Source organism: Cebus imitator, unplaced genomic scaffold (assembly GCF_001604975.1).
Source record: "Cebus imitator isolate Cc_AM_T3 unplaced genomic scaffold, Cebus_imitator-1.0 Scaffold52, whole genome shotgun sequence".
Lineage (NCBI taxonomy): Eukaryota > Metazoa > Chordata > Mammalia > Primates > Cebidae > Cebus > Cebus imitator.
The window spans coordinates 135,748-148,627 of record NW_016107367.1 but is presented as its reverse complement, the minus strand read 5'-3'; the positions used below and the strand labels follow the sequence as shown (position 1 = coordinate 148,627).

Sequence of the window (12,880 nt, the reverse complement as noted above, 5' to 3'; positions counted from 1 at the left end):
TTTTTTTTTTTTTAAATTTTACTTTAAGTTCTGGGGTACATGTGCAGATCTTGCAGGACTGATGCATAGGTACACACGTGCCATAGTGGTTTGCTGTCTCCATCCCCCATCACCTACATCTGGTATTTCTCCCAATGTTATCCCTCCCCAACCTCCCCACCCCCACTGTCCCTCCTCTAACCCTCCACCCCCCAACATTATATATTCTTAGCTACAGGATTCCTTCTACTTCATTCTTATTCTATGTAGGTAGAACAGGTTTCAGCTTTTTAGATTATGAAAGAAGTACTGAAATGATGAGATCCCATACTTACTTAAGGGTAGAAATACAATTTAGAAACAAGATCACCTGACTCCTGTTGAACTTGTCTTTCCCATCCTGGCTTAAAATATAACTCTTCTGGCAATTCATTACTTTAAATTTCATATTATGACATTTTTTTAAACTCCTTTTTTTTTCCTAAGGACCTGACAATGTCCCTGTATTGTGGAATAGCTTTCAAGAGAAAATTTTTTTGGTGCTATAGGCTGCTGTCAACCTATGTTACTAAGACACGGTGAGTTTTGACCAACCTGAGCTCTGATTATTCTTTTTGGCCCATTAAATTATTGTGATATTATAATTATAATTATACATATATAAAATTAGGTTTATGATTATTATATACATCATTTTATATATATATATATATTCTTCCATGATTCCTGGCTCATAACTCCCATGGCCCTTATTACAGTCTTTTGTTATAATGTGGGACACTTTAGACCTCAGGGGCAGGCCTCCGGAAACAAAATCTCTTTTACCTTCTCTTGTCCTCCTTTTACCTGCCCGTGGCAGGGCTCTAATCTGCCTGCGGGTCCAAAGACCCTCATTCCACAGGGGGTCATGCCCCATACTCCGGAGGAAGGAAGGCAGCACAGAGAGGCCAAGAAGAACCTGAACAGACAGGCCTTGCTGGGTTTCCTGTCAGTCTATTAGTATGAACTCATAACCATTTTGTCCAATCACATTTCTACATGGTTGTCAATCATGCCTTTTTAATGAAGCTTCCAGAAAACCCCAAAAGGACAGGGTTCAGAGAGCTTCTGGATAGCTGAACACGTAGAGATTCCTGGAGGGTGGCACACCCAGGGAGGCATGGAAGCTCTGCACCCTCCCCCCACATATCTGACCCAAATGCATCTCTTCATTTGTGTCCTTTGTAATATCCTTTATAATAAACCAGTAAACATTAAAAAAATTATTTTATTTTTTTAGAGAGGGAGTCTCACTCTGTCACTCAGGCTGAAGTGCAGTGGTATAATCTTGGCTTACTGCAGCCTTGATCTCCTGGGCTCAAGTGATCCTCCCACCTCAGACCCCCAAGTAGCTGGGACTATAGGCACATGGCACCATGCCTGGCTAATTTTTGTGTAGAGACAGGCTTTTGCCATTGTTGCCCAGGCTGGTCTGATCTCCTGAGCTCAGGCAATCCACCTGCCTTGGCCTCCCAAAGTGTTGGGATTACAGGCGTAAGCTACCATACCCTGCTGAAAAATTTTAAACAAACTGAATATCCAATAATATCTAAAATATCTCACACACTTGAATATAAGTTCCATTAAGATCAGACTTTGTCTTTCCACTGTGGTATACCTACTTCATAAAACAATGCCTGGCATACGGTAGGCACTAAAGTATTGCTGAATGAATGAACAGTAAGAGAGAAATTAAGTAAATTAAGGTACTATAATAGAATAATAAACATATTAAAACTATATTGTTCTATACCTGTTACTTCAGATGAAAAAAACTGTTATCGAATAATATTTCATGACGTTTCCTGTTAATAAGGTAGATAACTCAACCCCCTCCCCCCAAGAACTAAACTTCAGTGAAAGGTAGAGTTGAAAAAAAAAATCTACAATAGCATATGAAGATGATAAAGACTTTTTTGTCTCAACCTGGAGAAATTTGAAATCTGTGAATTTGAAATCACTAGCCTGCTTTCATACAGTTTTGAGGGTTAAATTTATACCACCTGTGTGGTATGGTACTAGAACCCTTAACCTAAGAAATAATAATAATTTTTTATTTTATTTTATTTCATTTTTGAGACAGGATCTTGCTCTGTCATCCAGGCTGGAATGCAGTGGTGTGATCATAGCTCAATGCAGCCTCAACCTCCCAGGCTGAAGCAATTCCCCACCAAGTAGCTGGGATCACATGCCTAGCTACTTGTGCACCACCATGCCTGGCTAATTTTTTTTTTATTTATTTGTTTGTAAAGATAGGGTCTTGCTATGTTGCCCAGGCTGGTCTCAAACTCCTGGGCTCAAGCAGTCCTCCTGCCTCTACCTCCCAAAGTGCTGGGATTACAGGCGTGAGCCACCATGCCCAGCCTAAGAAATGAATTTAAGTAGTGATCTTGGACTGAAAATACCCCTGGGGCACCATGTAAATACAAATATAAAACTTTGTATAGGAAGTATATACTCACAACCAGTGATTCCTACATATAAAGCCCTACCAAGCATGAGTGCCCAGTCAAAAATTTAGAGGCACATAAAGGCTGGGTGCAGTGGCTCACGCCTGTAATCCCAATACTTTGGGAGGCCAAGGCAGGCAGATCACTTGAGGTCAGGAGTTCAAGACCAGCCTGGCCAACAGCGTGAAACCCTGTCTCTACTAAAAATACAAAAATTAACCAGGCATGGTGACGTGCACCTGTAGTCTCAGCTACTCAGGAGGCTGAGGTGGGGGAGTCACTTGAACCTGGGAGGTGGAGTTTGCATTGAGCTGAGATCATGACACTGCACTCCAGCCTGATAGAGTGTCTCAAAGAAAAACAAAAATTAGAGGCACATACACATATAATCCTACATGAACAGGAGTAACAAACAACAAAATTGTGATACTTGTTTCAGATATTGTTGGACATTTAGGTCACTTGCACTCCTTAAACAGACTACAAGAATAATAACAAAATTATTGAATAGAGTCTAAAAGTTAAGTATGTTAAAGTGATTAAATAAATATATTTAAGAATGAATAAAAATAATGAGGCTGGGTGTGGTGGCTCACGCCTGTAATCCCAGCACTTTGGGAGGCCGAGATCGGTGGATCACCTGAGGTCAGGAGTTCGAGACCAGCTTGGCCAACACGGTGAAACCCCGTCTCTACTAAAAATACAAAAATTAGCCCAGCATGGTGGCGGATGCCTGTAATCTCAGTTACCTGGGAGGCTGAGGCAGGAGAATCACTTGAACCCAGGAGGCAGAAGTTGCAGTGAGCTGAGATCGTGCACTCCGGCCTGGACAAGAGCGAAACTCCATCTCGGGAAAAAAAAAAGAGAGAGAGAGAAAAGAATAAAAGTCTATCAATAAAGAATACGATGTGAAAATGTTTCCACATGTTTAAGAAAAAAGGCTACAAATTAGTAGATTTGATGGATTCTAACTATAATTATATATGTATTGATGTATAATATTAATTGTTTAGAAAATTCCAAAGTGTAAACAGTGCTATCATCCCTGAGTAGTGGGATTTTGAGGATTATCTTTTCAAAAAATCAACAACTGTATATTCTGATTATTAAAGAATAACTTTTTTTTTTTTTTTTTTTTGAGACAGAGTTTCGCTCTTGTTACCCAGGCTGGAGTGCAATGGCGCGATCTCGGCTCACCGCAACCTCCGCCTCCTGGGTTCAGGCAATTCTCCTGCCTCAACCTCCTGAGTAGCTGGGATTACAGGCACGCGCCACCATGCCCAGCTAATTTTTTGTAGTTTTAGTAGAGATGGGGTTTCACCGTGTTGACCAGGATGGTCTCGATCTCTTGACCTCGTGATCCACCCGCCTCGGCCTCCCAAAGTGCTGGGATTACAGGCTTGAGCCACCGCGCCCGGCAAGAATAACTTTTTTACTGTTAAGAAATAAGTGTTTTAAAATAAATATTTTCAGCTTTGATAATCTTAGCAATTTCCATGCTATTATAACTGAAAAAAGAAAATGAATTTTTAAAAATAAGAGTTCCCGATCCAGAGGAGTGTAAGGAACTTTTGGATGTCAATTCCAGTTCCAGTGAGGCCCTGGGTCTAAGACCTTAACCTGGGTGTTTTTGTGGGTGTTTTGCTTTTTAGGGTCATTAGGGCAAGTACAGGTTGTACCACTCTTTCTGTGCTTTTACGAAGGCAGCAGTGTTTGTTCTATTGTTTATATTTGGTAACTTCTGAGTGGCACATGTCTCTCTTTGACATACATTGAGTCTCTGCCCCAGGAGGCTACTGTCACTCATAATAAGTTTAAAAACATCATGAGTCTTAAAAGATCAGGTTTCTTTTGTCTTTGATTTATAAAGACCTCACTGTAACCCCTCTTGTCATACTGTCAGAATAGGTTCTGAGAGATACCACTGGAGTGCATTTGTCTTTTTGCTTTTTATTTTCATGTGGAGCCAACTTTGCCTACCAGTATTACAAGAGTTCCCAGATCCCACAGGAAATATCTGCAAACTGTTTTTCCCACTTGACAAAAGCAGCCAGTTTTTACCTGAGAGTCTGTTTTAGGGCTTGGGACAGGCAAAAATGGTTAACCCTAAAGTCCCAGGCAAATCTGCATTCTGTCCCTGCTGATCACAAGGGAGAGACTCAGCCCACCCTTAATGAAGGTCCTGGAAAAGTCTAGTACTTACCTTATTACTATTGCCTCTTTTTGAGAAATGAAGATTAGGAGGATGTTCCCTTTTTCCACATTTTCATTTTGGCTACTAAAAATACTATGGCTTGGTGCAGTGGCATATGTCTGTAATCCCAGCACTTTGGGAAGCCGAGGGCCGATCGCTTGAGGTCAGGAGTTCGAGACCAACCTGGCCAACATGATGAAACCCCATCTCTACTAAAATACAAAAATGAGCTGGGCATGGTAGAGCATGCCTGTAATCCCAGCGACTCGGGAGGCTGAGGCATGAGAATTGCCTGAACCTGGGAGGCGGAAGTGCCACTGCACTACAGTCTGAGTGACAGAGAAAGACTCCATCTCAAAAAAAAAAAAAAAAAACCCAAAAACTTCAGTATCTATGGTAAGGCATCATTCCTCCATCTCAAAAAAAAAAAAAAGAAAAGAAAATGAAAATACTATCCTTATTAAATAGGTTAAGAAGTATAGTTTCATCAATGCCCCCATTGATAGTGATAAGGAGCTAATGGTATCTACTTTGGGATCTAGGTGTTTGAAGTAAGGGTATGTTGAAGGTAAAATTTATTCTTTATCTTTCCTAGATTGAATGAGGGTCACTGAAGACAGTATTTGCTCTTTGCTGTGTAAAAGTCTGTTCCCATCTCTAGGTATTTTGTGGTTGATGTTTTATCACTGTACTTGTTTTCCTTTCACTCCACTGCATGTAAATTTCTGCCTCACAGTGTAATATTGGCAGAGCACCTTGAAGTTCAATTCAGTAAATATTTATTACCCTTGAAGTTCAATTCAATAAATATTTATTCAATCGAGCCATTTGATATGCTAACTACAGAGATACACAGCTGGGTAAAGCATACCTTCCCCTTAAGGTAATCATAGTCTCTCAGAGGAGACAGACAAATGAACAAATAAACCAATATTGCAACCAGAGAAGTATGGGCGAGGTACGCAGTAAGACAAAGGAGGGAGTGATTACCTATAGCCACCGCAAATCCTTTTTGGAGCAAATTAGGTTGCAAATAAATAAAGGGAAATAACCATGGTAGGAGAGGGATGCAGCAGCATTCTCAAAGATGAATGCTATACATGTAACTAAGTGTGGTTTTGTAATGGTTTGATTATTTCCCAAATACAGGTATTTATTTGAACTGAAGGAAGATGATGATGCATGTAAAAAAGCCCAGCAAACAGGAGCATTTTACCTCTTTCATGGTCTGGCTCCTCTGCTTCAGACTTCAGCACATCAATACATGGCCCCCCAGCATAGCCTATTAGGTAAGTCCAGAGTGGACCAGTGGAATTGACCAGCCTGTGTCCACTAAGCAGAATGCACTCCATAATGAATTCTAAGAAAGATCCTTGAACTTTGGAGTCTAGATTTTTCAAAAAGCTTTTGAGTCTCATGCTTGTATAATTGCTTCTGCCAACTAATAATTTATTGTATGAACTCTAGTTGTCCAGTCAAATATTATTTGGTGATGAAATGAACCACTAATGCCTTAAACCAGAGGTTGGCAAGACTGCTGTCCAAATTGTACCTGCTTCCTGTTTCATAAGTTAATTTTTATTGGAACATAGCCATACTCATTCATTGACATATTGTCTATGGCTACTTTTACACTACAATGCAGAGTTGTGACAGAGACCATATGACTCACGAAGTCTAAAATATTTAGTATTTCTTTCCAGAAAAACTTTGCCAATCTTTGCCTTAGAGCAGTGAATTCCAGCCTTCATGGAGGTATACACTGTTATGCTAATTAAGACTTATAACTTCACTTTTACTAGAAGGGTCAAGATTAAAAGTGAATTAAAATGAATTTGCTTTTAGAACTCTTTTAGCATATATAACTAAAGATGTCTTAGCCACTGAGATTTGTTATTCAAAATTCAAACTTTGACTGGGTTGGGTGGCTCATACCTATAACCCCAGCACTTTGAGAGGCTGAGGTGGGAGGACTGCTTGAGCCCAGGAGTTCAAAACCAGCCTGGGCAACATAATGAGACCCCATCTCTACTCAAAAACAAAAAATCAGTCGAGCCTGGTGGAGTCTCAAAAGAAGAAAACAAAATGTGAACTTTCAGTTTTATATGAGTCACTATATACTGACTAACTTCTGTATTGCCACTGAATTTCCTCCATAGATCGGATGTTGGAATACTTGGATAGGTAGTTTCTAGCAGTGCAGAAGAATCTGAGGACTCCATCAGAAGGCACTAAACATTATTTAGAGATTTAGCAATGTTAATATTGTATTATGGTTTTTTATACGTTATGTTGTTTTATGAACAAATAAATATAAGTCCTTCATAAACAAGTATATAGGATTTCTCCCTACACAGCACTCATTTCTTAGAGATTGGCATCTCAGATGAGTATTCTACTGTACTTTGGTCCACAAAAGTAGCACATTCTGGAGGTTAATTATAGAACTGGATTGATCTGTACCTTTTTATTTCTTTTTGAGACAGGGTCTCTATTGCTCATACTAAAGTACAGAGGTGCAATCATAGTCCTCTGCAGCCTTGAACTCCTGGGCTCAAGAGATCCTCCCAAGTAGTGGGACTATAGGTGTTCACTTCACTGTACCCAGCTGATTTTATTTTTTATAGAGACAGGATCTTGCTCTGTTGCCCAGGCTGGTCTCAAACTCCTGGCCTCAAGTGATAATCCCCGCCCCCACCCTTGGTCTCTACCATTTTAAGCGTAATACTTATTATTTTTTTTCAATGCCTTAATAAGTTAACTATCATGCATCTTACTAACTAGAGGATATTTTCCTTTCATGATACAGTCATAGAGTAATACAATATTATACAAGAATTCCTTCTTTGGTCTAAAGTCCTCAGATTGCAAATGAGAAAACAGGTCTGGAGAGGTTAAATGGTTAGACCAAGGTTACATAGCTAATTAGCTGCAGGGCAGCAGCTGGAAGCCAAGTATACCCACTTTAAGCTGAAGTAGATGATTTTCTGTGAGTCTGATATGGCTGTAGCGATTTAACAGAAACGCCTGTATTTTGGTTTTCTCCCTTCTTTCTTAGAGTTGGAAAGGCTCTTGGGTAAATTTGGACAGAATGCACAAAGAATAGACGATTCTGTGCTGATTGGATGCTCTGAGCAGCAGAAAGCATGGTTTGCTCTGGATCTAGGCCTGGATAACTCCTCTTCCATAAGTGGTACATAACATTGTTCCTAATGGGTACTTGCCAGGGGTCTTCAGAATTTGAGATTTCACAGAATAGTAAAATTTCAAGGAAAATTTGGGAATACAAAAGGTTATCAACTTTCTGTTTTTTAAAAATGGACATTAAAAATACTGTCATCTACTATCATCATCATTTAAATGAAAATAAAGGATATTTTAATGCTTTCTAAGTTAGGTGGGGGGGTACATGAATGTTTATTGTATTAGTCTCTGTACCATTATACATTTTATTCATTTAGTTAGTGAGTTTTTGAGACAGCATCTTGCTCTGTTGCCCAGGCTGGAGTGCAGTGGCACAATCACAGCTTTCTGCAGCCTTGACCTCCTGGGCTCAAGCGATCCTCCCACCTCAGCCTCCTGAGTAGCTGGAACCACAAGCATGTGCTACCATGCCCAGCTAATTTTTAATTTAATTTTTTTCAGAGAGGTGGGGGTCTCCTTATGTTGCCCAGGTGGTCTCAAACTCCTGGCTCAAGCAGTCCTTCCTTTCTCCTTAGTCTCCCAGAGTGCTAAGATTATAGGTATGAGCCACCACACCTGGCCTATACATTTTGTATGCTTCAATATGCCATAAGAAATGTTAAAAAACTTATGACATCATTCTTATTTCTTTTATCGATACAGTTGAATAAAAATGTTTCCATAGAGTAGCTCTGGGTCCAGAAACCTGCAGTTGGGAACCACTTTGCTAATGGCTTATGGCTCCTGGCTCCTATCAGGCTTTCCTTCTGTCTTTAATGGTCTAGGTGTAAATGTAGTGATGCTGGGATGAGGTTCAGATAGGAGCCATGAGGTCCCACTTCATCTCTTTTCCAAGGATAAGCTAATGCAAATGTTCTTGTTGCCCCGAAGATCTTGAGAAATATTATATGCTAATGTTTCCCAAACTGGCCTGAATATAAGAATCACCTGGTGCTTGTTAAAACAAAAAGGAGAGATTGCTGGGCCTCGTTCTATGCCAGCTGGTTTAGAATCTCCAGGTAGGGGCTTGAGAATCTTGATTTTTAATTTTACTTTATATATTTATTTATTTATTTTGAGACAGTCTTGCTCTGAAACCCAGGCTGGAATGCAGTGGCACGATCTCAATTCACTGCAACCTCTGCCTCTCAGGTTCAAGTGATTTTCCTGCCTCAGCCTCCCGAGTAGCTGGGATTACAGGTGCCCACCACCACACCTGGCTAATTTTTGTGTTTTTAGTGGAGACGGGGTTTCACCATGTTGGCCAGGCTGATCTCAAACTCCTGACCTCAAGTGACTCACCTGCCTTGGCCTCCCAAAATCCCATGCTTGGCCATTTTTAAATTTTAGAGATGGGGTGTCGCTGGAGTACCATGGCTATTCACAGGTGTGATCATAGTGCACCATATGTAGCCTGGAACTCCCAATGGCCTCAAATCATCCTCCTGCCTCAGCCTCCTGGGTAGGTGGGACTACAGGCACATGCCACCACACCCAGCTGAGAACCTGGATATTTTTTACTTTCTCCAGTTGAATCTTATGAGGCAAGTTTGGGAAACACTGTTTTAACAGGATAGACTGGAGAGAGGCCCTGAGGCAAAGTGTGTCATTTGTTTAATTTCATTATCTTTTCTAATTTTCTAGCCTCCTTATCCAAACCTGAAATGGAGACAGAGCTCAAGGGGTCTTTCATTGAGCTGAGAAAGGCTCTCTTGCAACTCAATGCAAAGGATGCCTCCTTGCTGTCCACGGTAGATTCTGATTTCTCATTCTGTAGGAAATTTAGTAAAGCAGTATGTATGGGCAAATCCATGTGTACATACACAAGGCTAGAGTGGTTTGATTTCTTCTTTTGCTAATTATAGTCCTTTCTACAAACACTGGCAGGACAATGTGCTGTAGGAAGATTGCTTATTCTTCCTTCTTTTGTCCTTGTTTTTGGCAGAACCACTGTCAAGGCCATTGTTTCCTAAGGACATGCAGATCTATGGAAACAGGATCTGTCAGCCACATAAACATTTTTAACGACCCACACAGCATGACATGTAAAGTATCATGTTTTCCCTATGATAAATTATTTTACATTGTTTTAATGACTTGCCCTCACAGCTTTAGATTTCACTTGCTAAAGTATTTTTATTATGCCTTTAATTTAAAAAGAAACCTCTAAACATTTTTTAGTTGCAAAAAATTCCAACTTTACTAGGGAGAAGAACATTTTGGGGCGTTCAACTATACTGGAAATGTTTTCTTTTTAAGCTGGTTAGTGAATACATGAGTTTTCGTTTTATTACTTTATATACTTCATATGTTTAAAATCATAATACATTTAAAAATATACTTTCTTTTATTCAGATTTCTGATGCTAGAGGAATATGTTCAGTTAGTTTCCTTGTCTTAAAATTTAAACAGTAACCATTTAAATTACGTGAGCTGGAAAGGGATTGGCATTTCTGAGTTGCTCCAGATACTAGGCCCAGTGCTGTTAAAGATGAGCCCTGCATTCTCTCCAAATGAAACCAGGCCTATCTTTGTGTTTCTAGGCTCAAGCTCTTCTCCGCTGGCATGATGCTCATCAGTTCTGCAGCAGAAGTGGGCAGCCCACCAAGAAGAACCTGGCTGGCAGCAAGCGTGTGTGCCCTTCCAATAATATCATCTATTATCCACAGGTAAGCACTGCTGTAAGAGGACAGTAATCCAAGACTGTGCACTGCTCTGTCCTGGGGAAGGAAGCCTGTACAATTTCTTAATTATACATTGCTTTAGCCCATTGGCGGGCCCCAAAGTGCCAGCATCTCAGTTTCCATTCCCTTTTCCTAGGTGGCTCCTGTGGTGATCACTCTGGTGTCAGATGGGACCCGATGCCTGCTTGCCCGCCAAAGCTCCTTTCCCAAGGGAATGTATTCTGCCTTGGCAGGTTTTTGTGATATAGGTAAGGAGTTTAGAGGATATACAGGTGACATTGGAAGATATAAAGTCTTACTAGTAAGTGTTTCTCTTTCTTGTTGCTATAGTGCTTGGATTCCCAAGCACATTCTTTTCTATCATGTCAAGAAAACTGCTTTCTGGCTATATATATGTATGTATGTGTACATATATATATATATATATATATATATATATATTTTTTTTTTTTTTCCCCCCCTTTCCTTTTTATTTGAGACGGAGTCTCATCCTGTTGCTCAGGCTGGAGTGCAGTGGCACAATCATGGCTCACTGCAGCCTCAACTATCTGGGCTCAAGCAATCCTTCCACCTCAGCCTCCCGAATAGCTAGGACTACAGGTGCAGGCTACCATGCCTCGCTAAATTTTAAAATTTTTTGTAGAGATAGGTCTCACCATGTTGGCTAGGCCAGTCTTGAACTCCTGGCTTCAAGTGATCTGCCTGCCTTGACCTCCCAAAGTGTTGGGATTACAGGTGTGAGCCACACTAATATTTTTTTAAGCAAATTTTCAAACATATGAGATTGTTGAAATAATTATATAGTGAACACCCATATACCCACTACCCAGATTCTATACTTTTTTTTCCCTCTTCACATGTAGAGCATTTGTTTGTAGGGAGGCCACAAGCTTCATGCCTCTCATCACAATGACTCCAGATTCCTGTTGGGTGTGTTATAAACAGAGGAGCCATTCTTCAGGCCCCCTGCTCTGAGCACACCTCTAGATTTCATGAATTTTTACTACACTTACTTTATCACGTAACTGCCCATCTATCTATTCATTAACAGATTGCAGATATTAGTATACTTCTCCCTAACTATTTCAGCATGCATAACATTAGCTAGAATTCAGTATTTATTTACAGGTGTTTTTTTTTTCTTCAGTCTATTGGGGTCAAATTTGCAAATTGTGAAAAGTGAAATTTTATGAAAGCTGAGGGCAGTAGTCCCTCCTACTGTCATCCTTACTTTGCATTATAACTAACCTAGCAGGCTTAATTAAGCACTGTGGTTCAACATACAACTCTGGACCTGATTCTTATTCTTGGAAAGACTTGGAGTTTTAGGACCCTCCCAAGAGCATTTCATTGAAACTTTGGAGCCAGTGTTTGGTACCTTTCTCAAATAGGCTGTCTGTATCACCCTTCCAGCTACAGGGCTGTCCTGAATTAATCTGAGTGCTTGTAGGTGAAAGTGTGGAAGAGACTGTCCGTCGAGAAGTTGCAGAAGAAGTGGGACTGGAGGTGGAAAGCCTGCAGTACTGTGCATCCCAGCACTGGCCCTTTCCTAATAGCTCACTCATGATTGCTTACCATGCAACTGTGAAACCAGGGCAGACAGAAGTAAGTTATTATGTTTCCCTTATGCTGTGATTATTTCTTTTGCTTCAACCAATCTGCTCATCAGCAAGTACTTATTACGTAATTGTCTAGTCCAGCATTGTCTAAATTATATAAAGATTTGTAAAATATGATTTAAGGCTGGGCATGGTGGCTCACACCTGTAATCTCAACATTTTGGGAGGCTGATGTGGGTGGATCACTTGGGGTCAGGAGTTCAAGACTAGCCTGGCCAACATGGCAAAAACCCATCTCTACTAAAAATACAAAAATTAGCTGGGTGTGGTGGCTCATACCTGTAATCCTAGCTACTCAGGAGGCTGAGGCAGGAGAATCACTTGAACCCGGGAGGCAGAAGTTGCAGGGAGCTGAGATCACGCTACTGCACTCCAGCCTAGGCTACAGGGCAAGACTCAAAATAAAATAAATAAATAAAATAAAATATCTCAAAAATAAATAAAATAAAATACGATTTATACCCTCAAGGAATTTGCAACCTAGTAAAGGAAGCAAATAATCTCCATTCTCTCTTGCATATATGTCAATCATGAGACAATTTCTTTTCTTTCGTTCTTTCTTTTTTTTTTGAGATGGAGTCTCACTCTTGTTGCCCCAGGCTGGAGTGCAATGGCGCAACCTTGGCTCACTGCAACCCACCTCCCGGATTCAAGCCATTCTCCTGCCTTAGCCTCCTGAGTAGCTGAAATTACAGGCACCCACCACCATGCCTGGCTAATTTCTGTATTTTT

General features: G+C 40.4%; 1 protein-coding gene and 1 non-coding gene across 3 annotated transcripts in view; one reads left to right on the top strand and one right to left on the bottom strand.

Annotated features, from left to right (window-relative positions):
- The window catches only part of NUDT13 (nudix hydrolase 13), a 25,153-nt gene that overhangs the window by 10,168 nt on the left and 2,105 nt on the right, over positions 1-12,880 (top strand). For both annotated transcript variants that reach the window (XM_017528024.2, XM_017528023.2), the window contains exons 2-8: positions 466-557; positions 5,812-5,951; positions 7,721-7,855; positions 9,490-9,596; positions 10,389-10,514; positions 10,666-10,777; positions 11,980-12,134. In XM_017528024.2, the coding sequence (XP_017383513.1) occupies positions 475-557; positions 5,812-5,951; positions 7,721-7,855; positions 9,490-9,596; positions 10,389-10,514; positions 10,666-10,777; positions 11,980-12,134 (858 nt within the window). In that variant the 5' untranslated portion in view covers positions 466-474. The remainder of the gene's footprint in view (positions 1-465; positions 558-5,811; positions 5,952-7,720; positions 7,856-9,489; positions 9,597-10,388; positions 10,515-10,665; positions 10,778-11,979; positions 12,135-12,880) is intronic.
- Positions 11,385-11,513, bottom strand: LOC119471172. The gene has a single exon (XR_005200205.1). It is a non-coding gene; the product is annotated as a small nucleolar RNA SNORA11 (small nucleolar RNA).